This window comes from Mchenga conophoros, linkage group LG7 (genome assembly GCF_057382185.1).
Source record: "Mchenga conophoros isolate Kocher_MC1m ecotype Shallow Benthic linkage group LG7, M_conophoros_male_GT1.1, whole genome shotgun sequence".
NCBI lineage: Eukaryota > Metazoa > Chordata > Actinopteri > Cichliformes > Cichlidae > Mchenga > Mchenga conophoros.
The window spans coordinates 44,416,437-44,435,761 of NC_140532.1; the positions used below are offsets into that span (position 1 = coordinate 44,416,437).

The window sequence follows — 19,325 nt, forward strand, 5'->3', positions numbered from 1 at the left end:
TTCGTATTGGCTTTATTTATTTTAAATGTAAATATTGTCTCTGCCATGTCTTAGTGCTGTCCTGCACAAGAAAGGAATCTCTAACATTGGAAAAATATATATTTTTTTAGTCAGGCCAATCATTCTTTAAATGGACATATGGACATGAAAAGTGTGTGGCAACTCTACACAAGCACCTTTTTCTTTGAGATAAAACATACTTAGATCAAATAAAATGTTAACTTTAACTAGGATGCACACAACTGACAGGGTGACACTTTAAATCTGTGGCAAGTTAAAAAAAAAAAAAAAAAAAAAAAAAAAAAAAGGGGCCTCTTTACCATCAGTTCTCACAGCAAACCAGACTGAAGGCAAACTGGAGCATTTGAAAACATAAAAGCATGACAGGTCTTTTTATTTGGACCCTGACCCAACTCCTTTAGCACCAACAGATGGGAGAACAAAACTATACGGCTGACAATTCATTATCTGATTGCAAACACAGATTTTAGCCCCAAAAGGTATATTTTACATTTAGAAAGTTTAGGAAAGGGTTCTACATCTTTATGATGGTGAGAGCAGGCTCAAGCTTTAATAAAACACATTTTCTTCTCCCATTTGGAAACACGGCAGCCGGAGATTCCTGTTCCTGTCCTGATTAATTCCTGTGAAGCAGAGAAACTCTGAAATGTCATCTCATTTATCTGTGAATTTTTTGGGAAAAACGTTCAATGACAATACAAATGATTTAAAATATGCAAATATTGTCTGTTGAGAATGTCAGTCTGTTAGAGTAGCAGGAGCTGTTTAAAAAAACCCCAAAAAAAACAACAAACAAAAACCCTTGTATGCGAGATAAAGACAATAAAATCAAAATAGAATTCAGACATTCAAATTATTTCTCTTGGACCTACAATGACCTTTGTTGCATTTTAGTGCATAAAGTTTTTATAGTCTCTACTCCACCATTTATTTCTTTTTCCAGTCCTCCAGCAAAATGATGTGCTCTTTAATGTATATGTTAAGTCTTTTTTTTGTACAATCCAAGCAGAGAGGTGCTGCTCTTAGAAAAAGTCCGATGCTTTCCGTCTTTTGGGAAGCTGCAGCAGATTGTCTGTGAGCGACGTGACGTCCTGAGAATTTGGAGTCTTTGCTTTGTTTGGCGTTGGCGTTCCCGAAGGAGTCGCCGGGCCCCCGAAGGGAGACTTGCATGCAGCGAGTCTGTGTGAGGGTGATGGGGTGTAACTTGCTCGCAGTGCTTTGTCTGTGTATTTGCTGGAAGTCCGATTTACGAGCCGTTGCAGGGCAGGCGAAAGGGCCGGGCTCAAACCTTTAGGCGTCAGGCTGCAAGACAAAGAATATAATGTTAGTTTCATTTCTTCAAGACTTCACAACTTTAATTCTGGTAGAAATGAAATGACAGACGCAGTGAGCATCAATACCTTGCAAGGTTCTCTGTGACTTTTCGTAACGCTTCCTGTTTCTTTGCACGGTTCTTAGCGGCAGCCTCGTTGGCCATCTTTAAACCAAGCCTTTCTCGTCTCCCTGGTTCTGGGATCTTTAACAAAAGGTAATTAAAGTCAACTATTTTATTTAAACAATTACAAATTAACCATCAATCCACCTGTAAATTCTCAGCACCTTAAAAGAAGGTCCATGATTCCTCTCAACATACGGGGTGTCTGATCCATCCAGACGAAATGGTGTGCTCTCGATCTCACCCCAGGTCATCAGAGGTGACTCAGCTACACCTGAAAGGACAAATGCATTAAGAGATCTAGTGCCAAAGCAGCTCCAAGCTGATTGTGGAAACAGATACTTTGGTATTCATGTTTTATCTGCACAATAATAAGATTACTCACCAGGTGCAGGTGAAGGAGTTTTTACGTAACCATATCCATTCATTGATGGGGATTCATGTGGGATAAGCTCTTTCCCATCAGGACCTACTTTACCCTGTTTGAACTACAGAAACAACACAACATATGTTCTGCATCATCAAGAAATCCACTTTTTTGCCTCCCCTACCTCCATTTGAACAGACTGGCAGGCAGTGCAAGCACTTCATTCAGAAATAAGTGGCACATAAAGGCAACGACAGTCATTGTTTTAAATACAGTATCACATTAACAACACCTACCTGTGCATTGAGAGCTGCTGCCTGCTGAATCTGGCTCTTGTTGAGAGCTTTGCTGAATGGGTCTCCAACAAAGCGAGTGTTCTTGTGAACCACCTCCCTTGGTTTCTTGAAGATGGCATCATCATCTTTAACACCTGATTTTAAAAAAGGAAGAAAATAATAATAATTGTAGAACAAAATAAAAACCTCACTCACTGACACACACAAGTGAATTTAGCCAATTTTGCAAATTCACACAACTACCGACGCTCAAGCCTCCTACCCTCTGGATAATACATCAAGGCATTCTTGGCTTTGTACTCCCAGGTCTCCAGTCCAGCTTTGGTGCATTCGAGTGCTGCCTTCTCTACTGATGGTAAGGCAAGGTTCTGCTCATGACGCTGGAAAACAATCACAAGCTTTTATAAATGATTTGAATGCAGCCAAGAGGTAGGATCTATTAACACTCACCTAAGTCTATTTGGTGACTCAGTTTAGCATGTTTTAGGTGAGTGGTTTACTACTCAGGGGCAGGGATAGCTCAGTAGGTAGAGTGGTGGCCCCATGATCGGAAGGTCGGGGGTTCGACTCCACTGAACGGCTACCCTGAGGTACCCCTGAGCAAGGTACCGTCCCTACACACTGCTCCCCGGGCGCTGCACTGGTGGCTGCCCACTGCTTCACTGGGTGAATGGGTTAAATGCAGAGGAACTATTTCCCTATGGGGACTAACACGCACACTTTACACTTTTACTTTACTCGACAAGCCTGTTGCTCTTATTTTGAAAGACTGTGAAACAAAGACTCCTGTTAGGAGTCTATCTTTAGAATAAGGGACTCATACTCATCCTCTTCAACTCCAAACTCTTCTCAGAAGTTACACTACGTCACACTAGCTTTACCTGGTGGAGTGACTAAAGTTTATTTACATTTATTTTGTCTTTTGGTTTTTTTTTTTAAGGAGTTCTGCACAAGACTGTCTTGGTAAAAATCTTTATAAAAGCAATCTTCTGTTTGTACAGTAGCATCTGGGAAATAGCTTCGTGTTCTTGTTTATTGGCAGCTGACAAAGCTTCTGGGTGCACTAATGTCACCTTCTGGTGGCACAAGTCTATTACGTCATACCAGACATGAGTTTCTTTTTTCTTGTTTTAAAAAGAATGGAAAATGCTGTTTATCCTTTAAGACAAGAAACAGCTGCACAAAGTATTTTTTTAAGCAATGTAACTGCTATTAAAGGGGGGAATAAATCCTGAGTATAATTTAATTAGTTAGTATATAATTAGTTAGTATATATACTAAGTGAATATATAATGCACCTCTACCAGAAGGAAGTGGTATTAATGGTCCTACAAACTGTTCGCTGACCACCATGCGATGAGCAAATAGAAGAAGCAACACATTAGCTTCCATTTGCTGGCAGATAAAAGGCGTGTGGCACATTCAGATGCGATGCTACTATATAAAACAGGGGAAACATGCAGAGCCAAAGAGGACTACAGCCTGAAAAACAAAACAAAAAAATCTGGTTCACCGCAAACTCCACCAGGTAAAGCTAGAGTGAGCAATCTCAAAAAAACTGTTTCTAGTTTTTGGTGAATAACAATTCTAGTTTAAATGGTCATCCCTAACATACGTGCTCCACATCGCCACAAATTATGAGTTTAAGTCTGTGGGAAACTAATGCAATGATTTAAATACTTTTACAAGTTTTTGCGATAAATTGACACTCGTGAACATATGAAAGCCCCAGAAAACAGATCAGCACACCTGCATTTACACAGCTAACCATCCATACCTGTTTGAATTCAGCTTCAGCCTCATACAACCAGGCATGCTTCAGTTTCTCCTTGTCTTTTGCCAGATCCATTATCTGTTCAAAGGATGCATTATCCTCACTGGTATTCTTAGCGAGGAAGCGGTCCAGGCTGGGCAGATTTTGTTCTTCTGTGTCGTCAGCCCTCTTCTCTAGAAAAAAAGAAAAAATACCAATAATTTCTCATAGTCGATCAATTTAGTGCCAAACATGTTAACCACTAATGAGAAACAGAATGGTATACAATATGGGAAAGCATGTAAATGTCAAAAGAAGGATTAACAGCGAGACGTGGATGTGAAGCTTTAACAAATTACACATTTACTGCATGTCGTTATGTGTTCATCACCCTGCTTACTTACCTCCATCTACAGCTTTAGCAGAATAAGTGGAAGCAGGGGATCCCAACTGGCCCACTGGTGTTTCAAAGCTAGCAGGCGTCACATCTTACACAAACAGAAGAGAAAGAAAAAATTTGAATGAGAAAAAAAACACCTGTTGAATTCAAGTATTTTATCATTAACAAGTATTTTACTTGGAGAACACATAATGTCTTATTTAATTCCACTTCACTCACATGGTGCAGAAGACTGCGGTGTAGATTTTGTCAACGAAGATCCGTATCGGATGGAAATTTCTCTCATCCTCTCCAGGTCTCCATTTTCCTCTGCTTCAAGATATTCCTTCTGTGCCTGCAGCTTTGTCACATCTGGGAAAAAGTCCCTCTGGATAATTTTCTCTAAGCTCTGTCAACAAAAACAAAACACAAGCAGAAGGTTAATACAGAGGACATATTACCAGGAAATATGGGCTTATGGCACATAGAGATGTGTTCAGATGTTTACATACACTCATCATGGGCATGGATGTCATGGTAATTTTAGTCTTAATTTTTTTTTTGAATAGTTTGTTTCCATGGTGCAATTACTGCACAGTACATGACTTTAATCAATTAAAAAATTAACAACAACAAAAAAACAAGAGTGTACACATTTGAATTCACTTTGGATTTTCTCTAATTCAAACAGGGTTAGATATATGTAAACAGGTTCAATATATACACACACTAAAATCTTTTGAGTGTTGCTAAAGGTTTAACAAAGCCAAAACAAGGGCAAGGACACAACAAGGACAAAACTTTGTGTAACTGATCACGACTGACTACAACTGGTATTTTCTCTTCACCAGCATAGAAAGGATTTGTTTGACTGTAGTCACTGGATTGACCAATACTCAGAACAATGGGAAGGTCCAGTGAACACAATGAAGATCTAAGAATGAGAAGTTTAGATTTACACAAGTTGCAAAGATCTCTTGAATCCATTTCTAAACAACTGCAGATTACAAGATCATCATTTCAAATAACTGTACGTAAAAGATTAACAGATGTGTCACCACTTTGCAGAGGTCTTAAAGAAAATCCAAACTGTCAACCTCAGATGACAGGAAATTGGTTAGGCTGTTCAGGAACAACCCTGTAACCACCAAGGCATAAAACCTGCCATGAACTGAAAACTGCTGAAGAAAAAAAAAGTTTTTCCACTCACTGTGGACCAACTGGGAGCTGACCAAGAAAGAAGCCTCTGCTCTAAAATCGATACCTTTAAAAACTCGACTTAAACTTGTTGCTGCCCACATGGAGAAGCCAAATGCCTTCTGGAGAAAGGTTTTATGGTCAGAAGTGACAAAGTTTGAGCTCATTGGCCACAATGTCAAGAGTTACATTTGGAGGATTAAAGGTGAGGTTTCCAAACAGAAGTTACGAAGGTAATTATGGTTCTGTGAATTCCCAGAAGACTGCCAGTGACAATAAACAATGCAGCTATGTCTTCTTGTGCTCAGTGCAGGTTGAGATTTCATATAAACAAAGTCAACTGTGTGACCTGTAGGCTACCTACGCGTGTACACCATAAAAACCCCCCGGTACCCTACATCCGATCTCTATAAATGTTCTTGCACTGAGATGCTCCAAGTGAACTGCATGACTGGCAGTTATCTGGGAGTTCACAGAACCGTGGTAACTTTTGTAACTTTAATTAGGTTTCTTTCCCTCCTGCCTACAGAAGTTGCAGTAAACAATGAAGATGACTTATACTTGCAGTGTCGTGAGGAAAAACTTACTGGTCAGCCAATGGCAGAATAGTTGAAGCTTGAGTGGGTCCTGAGACCAGATTAAGTCAGGTGACCCTAGCAACCGTGTAAGGCACTGCCAAGGATTCTGCTGCACAGATTTCCCCTCATGGAACACCTCGAATTACTGCCCAGGCAATGTTCCTGGTAGTGTGGCAACTAATATCTGAAGAGACTTTTTGTACATCTGTTTTACTGTATCAACAATCTGGTGGGAAAGCTGTTTTGGCAGAGCTTTTCCCTTTTTCTTACAAATATAACATATAGCCCTGCTCTGAGCTTAAACTCTGAGTTGCCACAGTATACAGACACACAGGACCCCACTCACCAGACTGAGGAGTGTGGAGAACCAGATCCTTGATGGCCATCTAGGTCCTATCAAGAGACCCTGTGGTCTGACTGCCCCACTGTGTGAAACAGTAGCATTATTAAAAGACCCTCTGGATGGCATTGTGGCAATGGGCTGTGTGCTCCAACACAAGAAAATTTGTAAAACTTGTGGACTGCGGTTAAAGCCACGTCTGTGCCAGGAACCAAATCAGTTTAAATGAACTCTAACAATTCTTCTAAGAAGAGTGATCCAATATCCAGCTAGATTTATTTAGGGCTTTTTGATAGCTACTTAAGTGTCTCGTCGTGGTGCAACTGGTTAAACAATTTTTAACCAAATATTTTCGGGGTATAAGCATGCCATTACCATGCTATTCATGTAAATTTAGTAACTTAATCCTTACTTGAGCAATTTGCTATTGCACTTTCATATCGTGAAGTACTGTCATAACAAGCACCTTACTTTAAACCTATACGTAGATTTGATAAGTAAACACGTTTTCCACACTGACTGCATAATATTTGGAGCTGTTATACACTTCTATGTCTGTCCAGACTAGTACAATAAAGTATTTAGTCTAAAGAAATGTAGCTGTGTTGTACATTACCTGCCTGCTAACTTACAGTTGTTAGCTAACACAGTCGCGCCTGTCTATGTCTGCTATTATTTACCTCAATGTATTCCTCCTCATCCAGGACGTTTCTCTTCAGCGTTCCCTTCTCCTCATCCTCTGGTTGCTGTTGAAGAGCCACTGTTGAGACCGCCAAAGGGACGAGAGTCCCGGACAGTGCTTTCCTCACGCTGGCGCTGCCCTCCATTGTGGTCCCTGTTAGCCTCCTAGCCAGATGGCTAAATAATCTTCTACTACAAATAGCGACGAAAATTAAGCTATTAGAGGGTGTTTCTTTCAGTGGGTTAACACCGTTTAAATAGTTAACCAACAACGTAAAAACCCGATACTTAAAAATGCCCAACGCCACCAACTCTAACACATTAGCTGACTTTTAGCCACCAGCGTACAAACAACGCACAGCCGAACAATTACGTCACCGGAAATTTACGGCTTCGCTAGAATTTTCCAAAATAAACCCTGAAAGCCAACAGCGGTTTGATAGTTCGCAGACCTTAACTTAAATAAAAAAATAATAATAATAATAAAAATATTTATATATATAATTTTTAAAAAGGCTTTATATAGTTTTTGTTTCATGAAATACACTTACACTCCATTTACAGTACAGAAGACAAACTCTAGTGTCATGTCTCACAGTGGCTTTACAAAAGCACAAGACCTTCACATGTGGAGTTTTTAGTGCCTAACAATTTAATAATTTTTTTATATATTTATTTACAGTGTAAACAATTAGTCAGAAGTGATTTAAACTTTTGAAACATTTTCATGCCTGTCATCACCAGAAACGAACAACATTTTGTGGGAAAATTTATATTAGACATACTAAACATATTAATGACTTCATTGTAATTTTCAGATATAGCAAACCATCCACTGAGCCATGTTGGACTCTTTGGCGGGCTAGTTCTGACCCCCTGGTCGTTTGTTTGACAAAGAAATGCTAAAGAAATCGATAAAGTAAGGCGTTAAAATTCTATTAAAAAAAATAAAAAATAATAATAATAATACCGTAATAATAATAAGTTAGCTGCGTTTTCTATTGGTGGCACAAAAAAGGCATTTCTTCTTTTCTTAAAAAAATCCCCAGACAACTGTATTTTTTCTCAAGGACACGTTTTTTTTAACAGTCTGTGCAAACTACAACAACCCATTTACAAATTCAAGGTTTTACTTACAGTAATAGTATCAATACATGCCAGGATTTTACATATATGGTTACATATAAGAATTATATGTTACATAGGTATATGCAAACTATTTTGATTGGATCACACAGAGCCATGCAAACTTCTTTTTTTTTCACTTTTTTTCTGTGTTTCCCACAACAAATGAAAGTCTTTTCTGACGTCTCCACTTGGCTCTTCTGTTTTTAAACCAAACCTGATTGACAGAAAAGAGGCAACATTGTTGAGCTGTCATTTTATTAAATTCAGTATCTACAGTAGTCTTTATTCACATTTACATTATTAGCAGACCATCATATTTAATAAAAACAATTATGTGATGCTGCAGTGTTACCTCCACTCTCTCTTCTCTTAAGTGAGTGCGCTGTGCGAGTTTCTCTCTTGTGTTCACATCTGGGTACTGGTTCTGCAGGAACAGCTCCTCCAGTGCGTCCAGCTGTTCCTCAGTGAAAATGGTCCGGTGACGCCGGGTTCGCCTCTGTTGACTGGGTGACTGCTCCTCCCTGTGAGTGTCTCCCAGCCTGCACGAATCTGAGAGGATTGCTGGGTTCCAGCCATACTGACAAGCTGCAGGGAGGAGGTCTGATTTAAGGTTGGGGGAGCAGAATCAAGCTCAACCACAGACAAAAGCGGAAGGTATGGTCCTACCTTCGTGGATGAAGTCAGGCTGGAGTATGTCAGCACAGTGGGAGCAGTAGCAGCAGCACAGGCAGGCATGATGAACCGCCTCTGTTTGGCCTCCAGCAGGACTCACTGTCTTCTCTTTTAAGCCAAGACCACTCGCTCCGTAGGACCGTTTATCTCCACTCCTGCTCGGATACTTCAGGATGTTCTCAATAGTAAAGGGGAACGTCTGCCTCTCCATCCTGATCAGTCCACCTCCAAAGAGGTTTCAGTGAAAGCTCAAAAGCAGTGGTGATCACAGGTTATCGTGACACACACACAGAGGACTTTTCGAGCCTCAGTTGCTCTTCTCCTTCTCCTTCTTCTCTTTACAGCAGCGTGTCAAGCCCTTATAGTGAAATTGGGAGGCCAAAAAAAAAGAAGTAAAACCATAATCCCCCCCTATGGACCAGACACATAAAAACGGTTGAAACTTAATTCCTTGCTAATCTGGGCAGTTTTGTGAAGAGGTTAGGGAGGATGGCAGATTCAGTTAATCTCGCCTCATTCCTTTCTTCAAAAGAAATCAGATTTCGCTGCATAAAATGAGAAGTGGAGAGCTCCTAAGATCCTTATTGTTAAGGTTTTAGAGGAAAGGGGATTTCTTGGTATTAGAAACCTGGATTTAAAGATGAGCGTTCTTGGTGTGGCCACAGACTTGTGTATGCTGAGTCTGAGGATTAGTTCTTCAAATTCACTTCATAATGTCGCTTCCACGTATAGCTCTGTCAACAAACGATCCTGCATAAATTGGTATATTTATTTACACAAGCTGGGGCTACACTGTCAACAACAATGCAGACTTAAAGTGATTACAAAGTGATTAGGGCGCTGCAGATGATGGGGTGACTCATTTGGCCCGTGTATGTTTGCACACAGAGAGAGAAAATTCAGAGATATGGATCCATCCCAGTCGTTTGTATTCACGATCGTGCATCATGTGTCTTATCTTTGTGCTGCAGTCTTTTCAGTCTGACTTTTCTGACAATGTGCGCAGCTGAGGTAAAGCTATTACAGGTTAAATTCAGCCCCCCCACCACCACCACCTCCAACCCCGACAAATCCTGTGATTTCATACAAGGCAATACACCTTTTTTTTCCCCCTCCCAGAGAATTAATGGATTTCCACAATCTGTCCTAAGCTCCCTTTATAAGCGCTTTTTGAAAACAGATAACAATAAACACCATCTCATCCTTTTCACTCGGGTTTAATAGCATCCAGATTGTTGATGTATAGTTTGCGCAGAAAGTGAGATCCTTATCTGCAGTTATTGTGGTTCTCAATAGAAGGAATTGTACTATATCCATGTTGGTTCAAACAGTTCAAAATTCATTACTGGGGATTACAACAATAAAGATCCATTTTATTGTTGTAAGCAATATTTGGTACAAGGAGTAAAAGAGAAAAGAACCACAGCCGATGGGTGGCAGATGAATTCTTTTCCGCATTTTTAGGAGATTCAAAAATAGTATAAAACTCTTTGTCTTAAGGAAAAATCTTGCTTGATATGCTGGAATTTATTACACTGAATATCACATGAATTGTACAATGTATTTTTAAAAGTGCTTTATAAATAAAGTATGTTGGTATGGTATTATAAGGTAGTTGTGAATGAATAACTGTTCAAAATAATAATTTCATAATCATAATCATTAAAATGGACCTTGGCTCAGCACCTCTGTCAACATTCTTCTGATTGGCTGCCTCTACAATACACAGGTGGACAGGTTGACTATCTCCAGTGCAGAAGGTCTGCAGAAGTCTGGGGAGGATGTATCTACACAGCATCAGATAGTAGTCTGTAGGATGGAAATCAACAAGAGGAAGCGCGTGAAGGCAGAGGCAAGGATTAAATAGTGGAGGTTGAAAAAAGTAGAATGTTGTGCAGATAACAGATAACTGTTAAAGTGCTGAAGGAAACTGGCAAGAAGGCTTTTGCTGTATCCTCTGGGCAGAAAAGCAAGAGACTTGGTTGTGAAAATACAGGAAAGTATTTAAAGGAAGGAGTTGGCAAAGAAAAAGTGGGATAATCGAAGAGATGAAGAGAGGAGGCAGGGGTACCAGGAGGCTAGGCGTATAGCAGCAAAGAGACAAGAAAAAGGCTTTCAAAGAGTTATATTTGAGGCTGGACGCTAAGGAAGAAGAAAAGGACTCATGAGAGATTGAACTGATGGTCAGGGTGATTAAGGACAGAGATGGAAATACACAAAAAAGTGAAGAGAGTGAAGGTGAAGAAGCAAAACATAATATGTGTGTCAGTGAGAGGAAGATGGGTGTAACAGTGAAGATGCAAGGAAGAGAGGTAGTGAAGGTGAAATATCAGGCTGTACCTGGGCTCAGTCATCCAAACCAGTGGACAGAGCACAACAGAGGTGAAGATAAGAGCGCAGGAGGGTGGACCGAGAGGACACGAGTGTTAGGGGTGATTTGTGACGGAAGGATAACAGCAATAATGAAAGGATGATTAGACGACAGTGAGACCTGCTGTGATGTATGGTTCGGAGACGATGGCACTAACAATAAGACGGGAGGTGGATCTGAAGGTGGAAGAGCTGGATGCTAAGATTGTCAGTGGGAGTTATAGAGGCAAGGTTGAGATGGTTTGGAGATTTGGAGAGGAGAGATAGAGGAAAAGAGGAAAACCATAGAGCAGATTCATGGATGTAGTGAAGCAGGACATGCAGGGGGTTGGTGTGACAGAGGAGGAGGCTGGGGAGACGATGAGATGAAGGCAGATGAACCCTAAAGGGAGCAGCTGAAAGAAGAGAAGAAGACGACACTGTCTGTGTTTTATGAGAAGACTGAATAAATAAACTAAATGAGGCGGAGGGTGAATGAGACACTGTAATCATTATAATAACTTCTTTTTTGTTGTGTGACACTGCATTTGAAAGACAGAGCCTGGAAAATATTAGTTGCCACACAGAATGTTGATTTGCTTGGATGCTTCTGAGCGTGTGCGCTCTTTAGGGTTACGTGTCACAGTCTTATATTTTAAATGGCTATTCAGACAGAAAGCGCGTGGGTGGAAAAAATGAGAAGATTAAAGGACACAAATCAAATCAGTGCACATCAGACAGGAGACACTGGATTATAAATACACCCACACACGGACTGTTGATAAACGAGCAGGGAGCTGTGCAAGGCAGCAGAACGCTGACGTGTGAAAATGCTCAGCTTCTCTGCTTGGTGCTTGGTGTTTGGACCCAGGCCCAATACCTCCTGCAGAAACAGAGATTGAATCAGGGCGACCGGGGGATCACACCCTCCTACTCTTTCTGTTTCCTCCTGAACTTGTGCAGAAAAAAAAAAACTGTAGACATAATGCACCAACAGGGAGGAGGAATCTGGAGTACCACTCCATTGTTGCATAAAGTATTTTTTAATTGCATTGCACAATGTTTTTCTTTATTGTGTTTTTAAAATATATATATTATATCCCCTCAAGGACCTGAAGTGGGATCTGGTGTTTAGTTTGTTTTGCTTCAAAATCATGGCGCAAGACTGAGCTTGCAAGAAAAAGATGGAATCAAAAAGGGAGTAACAGGGAAAAATTGCGCAATTTCTTTTTTTGGTCTGCTTTTTTCATTCTGCAGCTCAGGTTATAGAGACTCGCTTCCTCTTCACACTCATATTTACAATTTTATTCATTTCCCAAAAAATAAATAACAGCTAAACAGACAAAAAACACATTAAACAAATTAAAGATTCGATTTGTATCATTTTCATTTCATTTCACTGACAGCTCAAATGCACACATAAACAAAGACTTCAAGAGGTTTGTGCAGATGTTCTGCTCTTTATCACCTTTTAAATTTTTTTTTAAAGGAGTGCACACTTCACTGTGGATTGATCGACACAGGCCCTTAAAAGGCCTTTTCAAGCTTTTTCCAGTCACCTCTGAGGACCTGTGAAAGCTGTTGTGTTAGATGTGCACTTTGAATTTAATCATACTCTGTGTGCGTTCATGTAGGGGGAGGGACGCCCCTCCAGCCCATGCTTCCAGTTTCACCTCTTACATTTGGGACACTTGACTTCAGCAGTTGGAGAAATCTGTAGCACAGGGGTTTTGGTTCACTTAATATTTTTTTTTATCCCTGCACCTTAATTGATTACTCGTGTACTCAATAAAGACATGAGAATAAAAGCACTGAGTACCTTATTGATTGTGTTTGTCTATAACTGTGACTTAGATGAAGATCTGACAACGTTCAGTAATAAATGCAGAAATCCTGTAGGTTATATGCCAGGGTTTCCTTACCTTTTGGACTTTTGACTCCTTAAAATGAAATAAAGTCTACTTGAGACCCCCAATCACAGGTTAACCTATAGAGATGCCTCAGTATGGTGATGACATTAAGGAAAGCCTAGGGTGCCAAAATAACTTAAGTAAGTACATCATTAAATAATGAATGAAATGTGTCTTTAATTAATAAAATATTAGGTGATTAGCTCCCAACAAACTAAACAAAGAGCACTTCTAATCTCCCACGCTAATCTGAAATCCGTGTATGTATGACTTAAAACATAAATACACATAAATCCTACATGTACAGTTTTACAGTATATTTGAATGCAACTTTTCCAGCTAGGTAAATATTGTAAGCCAGAAATTAAGCTAACAAAAGCTCCGAGGACTGCCTTCCCACAGAGTCAGCCGGCATCTTTCCTGCCTTTATTGTAGCTGCATTTTCTTTTCTTTGTGGAAGTAGCTTGTTGCTTTGTACTGTGTCAACATTTCCTCTCTTGGGAGCTGTTTAGGTGCAGGAAAAGTGGCGAATGTTAACATGCACTTGACCCACAATGGCAGTCTTTTGTGCTTTCTTCATAACCACTTTAGAAAAGTGTGTGCCCTGCAGTGTTGACTTCTGAATACTAGAGGTAGTCTTCATGTGGTAAACTGTCTTAACTAGATTGTTGATTTGTGTATCTGTGGTTTTGCATATTTTTCTCTTCCAGGTGTTGTGCTTTTCTAATTATGTTCTATCATTTTATTATATTCTCTTCCCTTTTCTTTTTTCTTCCAGACTTTCCCCCAATGTGCCAGCTTTGATATTGTTATAATACACATTAACCAAGTAATAATAATAACGACAATTTTTTATATATATATATATATATATATATATATATATATATATATATATATATATATATATATATATATATATATATATATATATATAAGGGGTGCAACGATACACAAGATTCACGGTTCGATATTTTTTCGATACAAAAAAAAATGTTCATGCCTTTTTAATTTGTCATTTATTAAAATTATAAATATATATTTTAACTCAAAAGTACAGTTTTTAAATTTAATGTTGCTGAAACAACAAAGTAATAAAAAAAATAAATCTATCTGATTGAGGAATCACTCATCTTTGGAAAAGAGAGTTTATTACAGAGAAATGGTTCTTTCCAAAATAAAAGCTATACTATACACTTCTTCTGGGCTATATTCTCAGCAGCATATTAAACATATCAGGTCCCCATAAGGAGAATCGTGTGCTAACGGCTGTCTAAATGACTCGGGTAAAGTTTGTAGCATGCTTGTTGTTTTTGTCTTTGCACTAGGATGATGTCAGAGTAAATGTGCAGTCACATTCGTTTTGTTCCCACTAGTGCTGTCAGCGTTAATCTGAAATGATTTTAACGCCACAACACGGCAAATCTCCATTAACGAGCTACTGCGGATCGCCCAGTGCGTGGGGCTGGACGGCCAACACGTTAACGAGCTAACTGCGCTAACGCACTAGCTCCCACCAATGTAATTGAGCATTGCGTGGCACATCCAACATACTGTTTTACTTTAGTCCATGAGCGCTTACCTTCAGGGTAATACGTCACATGAAAACCAAAATAATTCCAAACGCCAGATCTGAATGAGGGTGGGGGAGGTCCATGTTGCAACGAGAGCTTAACTTTTGTCACGCTAGCTTGCCCTGCGCTCTTCCTTCTGACTATGCTGTCTGTGTGGAGCGCTCAGTGGATCTGCGCTCGACAGTGCAGCCTAGGCGGAGTAGTCGAATGCAGATTCACTGAGCGCTCCACACAGACAGCATCGTCAGAAGGAAAGTTGATAAAATAAATTACAAATGTTGTATTGTTCGATACATATGCGTACCGAACCGAAAGCACTGTATCGAACGGTTCAATATCGATACGAATATCGTTGCACCCCTAATATATATATGTATATATATTTATTAGGGGTGCAACGACAAACTTTACCCGAGTCATTTAGACAGCCGTTAGCACATGATTCTCCTTATGGGGACCTGATATGTTTAATATGCTGCTGAGAATATAGCCCAGAAGAAGCGTATAGTATAGCTTTTATTTTGGAAAGAACCATTTCTCTGTAATAAACTCTCTTTTCCAAAGATGAGTGATTCCGAACCGTGAATTTTGTGTATCGTTGCACCCCTAATATATATATATATATATATATATATATATATATATATATATATATATATATATATATATATATATAATAAAGAAATGTGACAAAGATGACACTGGTAAACTGCAACAGCTACTATTCTGTAACATCTCTAACAGGAAGAAAACTCAATGGCTCCCTTCAAAGCATCCTATGTCACAAGACATTAAAGCTGTACAATGTTCCCACCACTAACACATGACCCTACGCTGTGTTCACTGCATCATTCCATGTTTGGCACTGATCACCACCTGCACTCATGTATATATCATGTATATATCTATCTGTCTACTTAGCACTTTTAATTCTTATTCTCATTTTTATTTTCATGTCTATTTAAGCTTAATTTATAACAGTATTTATAACAGTATGTTTGCACTGAAGCACCGCAGCAATTCCTAATGTTGTAAACCCACTCAACATTTGGCAATAAAACCCTTTCTGATTCTGATTCAATAATCATAAAAAAATTCAAATAACAGACTTTCTGATAAAAGTTTATATTTAAAAAGAGGTTTCAAAAAGAAAGACACATTTTTTGAAATTTATTATTGTTATTATTAAGCATACATATTAAAGCTTCCCCGCTCAATAGTTCAGGGCTGACAGGTGACGTGCGCCCCCGTGTGGCGGAAGCCTGCAGTGTTGACAGCAGAGCGGCACGGCACGGCGCGGCAGGCGGCCCGCCACTCGCGATAACACGCGCTAGCAGCAGCTGCTGGGCGGAAAAGGCGGGAGAAGACTGCCGCTTCCGCGTCCGCGCAGCACAGACGACGCTGGGGCAAAATGGACGATAAGTTAATATCGGCTGTATTTAATTACCCGGAGCTTTACAACGTTACACTGCCGAATTACCGCTGCACAGAAAGTCGGACAAATTCCTGGAGAAGCATCAGCATGGAGCTGGGACTTCCGAGTGAGTGTGCCGCTTGTTTTTTCTGTTCGCTACAACTTTAATGGCAGTTATTATTTGTTCAGCTGTTTTCGGCGCGGAGGGCTGAAAGGACGCGAAATGTTAACTGCGCTTTTCTGAGAGCTGCGGCTGTTTCTCACACTGACCTGGGGGCATCTGTAATGGTTTTTGTGTTTCTCTGCACGGCTGACCTGCGGTGTGGATGCAGTCGCGCGCACCGTGCTAGCGGTAGCGGCTCGCTCGCACGCCGCCGTCGTGGGCCCGAGGTGCGCAGGCCGCGCTGCACCGAACCGCACGGTCCCGCTCCTCCGCGCTCCCCGCCGCGTGCTCAGCACCGCGCGGCGGAGGAAAGAAGATATTTGCGCTCCGGTACGGAGTCGTAGAGCCGCGTGCCTCTTTCGAAAGCTCGTGGGCAGGGAGAGCCCCCAGCCTCAAATACAAGCAGGTGCACTGCTTCGCGGCCAAGGGGTGAACTCATGACCTCCAGACTTTGCAAGGAAAAAGGAGCACAAATAAAAATTGTACAAAGAGATGAAAGTATCGTCAAAGCGCGTCACTTTTCTTTATAAAGAAAAATTCTAAAAAAAAGAAAAAAAGAAACGACCTTTATTCTCCCTCATTGGGCAAATTCAGGTGTTCCAGTAGCAAAGTGACAGACATGGAAAGTCACTCAAAAGTAAAGAATACAAAATTTAAAAAGGAAGAAGAAAGAAATAAGAGGCAAAGAGTTAACCTGGAGTGCCTGGTGAGAAATTTGGCCCTCCCCTAGACTAAACCGCATGAGATAAATATAATTCCTTTTGTTTATTAAATGGCTGTAAATATGTTACTTCAGGTTCACTGTCTTAAATAAAAGCACAACTAAGCATGGATATAAAAACAAACAAACAAACAAAAAACAACAAACCACCTAAAAAGGCCATTTCTGGGCCAGGTAAAACTCTGGTCTAGTATAAAAACACACACTCACCAGTGTTGTTAGGTACAGACATGAAAGTATGGATCCATGCCACCTTGTACCAACACTTCAGGCTGATGGTGCTGTAATGAGGTGGGAGATGTTTTCTTGGCGCACTTTGAGCCCCTTGGTATCACCTGAGCAATGTTACATGGTAAATGGCCTGTATTTATATAGCGCTTTACTAGTCCCTAAGGACCCCAAAGCGCTTTACATATCCAGTCATCCACCCATTCACACACTGGTGATGGTAAGCTACATTGTAGCCACAGCCACCCTGGGGCACACTGACAGAGGCGAGGCTGCCGGACACTGGCGCCACCGGGCCCTCTGACCACCACCAGTAGGCTACGGGTGAAGTGTCTTGCCCAAGGACACAACGACCGAGACTGTCCAAGCCGGGGCTCGAACTGGCAACCTTCCGATTACAAGGCAAACTGCCAACAGCCATTCATGCTACATTAAAGCAGATAATGAATTATATATGACAGAAAAGGTCCTGTTTTTTACTGTCTACTATAAAAATGTTGGTTAAAACAAAATTTTCATCAATTGCGAAAAACTGCCAAAACTTTTTATATATATATATATATATATATATATATATATATATATATATATATATATATATATATATATATATATACACACACATTTATCATGTTGAAAAACTGAAATGTGGTGTTGAAATGACACTTCTTTATTTCATAGTAAGATATCTTAAGGATTAAATGTGCAATTAAATGTCTTTACACTGACAAAAATAGTTTTACTGGGCCACTTAAGATCAAAGTGGGCTGTATGTGCCCCTCGATGCAAAATGACTTGACTGATCAAGTCAGCAGTGGTAGGCTTTACTCTAGAGATGAGGGGAAAAAAATCAGTTCAATACAGTAGGTCTGCATCATTTCAGATAATTTAATTATAAAAAAAATTCTCGACAGATATTAAGGCACGGCTTTGTAGCACGCAGATGGGCTAAACGATGTAAACGCGAGCATTTCACCCACATTTGCAGCTAAGAATAGACCTGCAATGCAAACAGATTTAGGAGCATGTGAATAAAAAGTTTGACAACATTAAGCCCACACAGCCCCCAGTTTTAAACAGAAACACTGTATTACACGTCAATACAATTAAAGGTTTTAGTTGTTGTTTTGACAGATGTTGTATTCAGTTTTTAAATATTTCTAAAATGGACAGCAATGAGCAGTTCATTTCAAAAGACCATTGTTTTACTCTTCTGAATATTTATTATTGCTCATTAAGAAATGATCCTGTGGCTTCTTGCTTCTTACGTTCTGATGTTCTACTTTTCAAGCCGAGGATTGCAAAAGAAGATGGAAGAACATGAGAGACAGGTACCTGAAGGAGGTCCGAATGGAGCTTAAAAGCAAGAAGCAGGGAGAAAACGTTCAAAGCAAATGGAAATACAGACAACTTATGAACTTCATTGCGCCGTTCACTGGGTCAAGAAGTGGACTGCAGGAAATCTCTGCCAACAATGATGAGGACCACGACAACCCTGAAGACTCTAGCAACATGGATGGAGAAACCGCTTTGTCAGAGGCAATCAAAACACCACAGAGTGCTGTAAAGGTCCCCGCGAGTCTGCCCGACCTCAAACAACAGGTGACATTTGTAACGCAGCTTCCTCCAGCGACTCAGGACACACAGGTGGCTCAGCTGGCTGTTCTGGCCAAGATACCATCACCCCCACAGGTCTCGCCTGTCACTGGCGTTACTGGACAGAAACGGAAACCGGCCCAAGAGCCACCGTCTGCACCTTCCTCCCAAAGTACGCCCATGCCGACAAAATGGTTGGTCAAAGACAATGTCCCCTCTTTTCCCACTAAGCCGCGGGACGAGGATGAACTGTTCCTGCTGAGCTTTGTTCCCGCTATGAAGAGACTCGCTCCACAGAAGAGGTGCGAGACGAAAATAAAGATCCAGCAGATTATGTACGAGGCAGAGTTCAACGTTACACATTCAGCGTCTCAAGAAAAGAAGGTGGAGACAGAAACACAGCACTGATTACATTTAAACTTTTAAAAAAATACTTTATTGTATTTCTTTTATATAAACTTCTGCCACAGAATTAGTAAAAGTGGTAGATATTGAAGAAATTTTTTATGTGAAGTAGTTTGTT

General features: G+C 40.3%; 3 protein-coding genes across 3 annotated transcripts; 1 reads left to right on the forward strand and 2 right to left on the reverse strand.

Annotated features, from left to right (window-relative positions):
* Positions 1-377: 377 nt before the first annotated feature.
* ess2 (ess-2 spliceosome associated protein) lies at positions 378-7,449 on the reverse strand. Its single transcript, XM_085279534.1, has 10 exons — positions 7,047-7,449; positions 4,492-4,660; positions 4,277-4,360; positions 3,897-4,066; positions 2,382-2,499; positions 2,120-2,253; positions 1,842-1,944; positions 1,621-1,730; positions 1,422-1,537; positions 378-1,323 (listed from the first exon to the last, which is right to left on the reverse strand). Exons 1-10 carry the CDS (start codon positions 7,191-7,193, stop codon positions 1,044-1,046), a joined length of 1,431 nt encoding a protein of 476 aa, XP_085135660.1. The 5' UTR covers positions 7,194-7,449; the 3' UTR covers positions 378-1,043.
* Positions 7,450-7,761: 312 nt separating this feature from the next.
* Positions 7,762-9,753, reverse strand: LOC146570826 (visual system homeobox 1). Its single transcript, XM_085281231.1, has 3 exons — positions 8,842-9,753; positions 8,528-8,760; positions 7,762-8,389 (listed from the first exon to the last, which is right to left on the reverse strand). The coding sequence occupies exons 1-3, from the start codon at positions 9,056-9,058 to the stop codon at positions 8,309-8,311; spliced, it is 531 nt and encodes a 176-aa protein (XP_085137357.1). The 5' UTR covers positions 9,059-9,753; the 3' UTR covers positions 7,762-8,308.
* A 6,241-nt stretch (positions 9,754-15,994) lies between these two features.
* On the forward strand, positions 15,995-19,210 carry LOC146570827 (uncharacterized). The gene is made up of 2 exons (XM_085279536.1): positions 15,995-16,221; positions 18,498-19,210. The coding sequence occupies exons 1-2, from the start codon at positions 16,092-16,094 to the stop codon at positions 19,208-19,210; spliced, it is 843 nt and encodes a 280-aa protein (XP_085135662.1). The 5' UTR covers positions 15,995-16,091.
* The last annotated feature ends 115 nt before the right edge of the window (positions 19,211-19,325 follow it).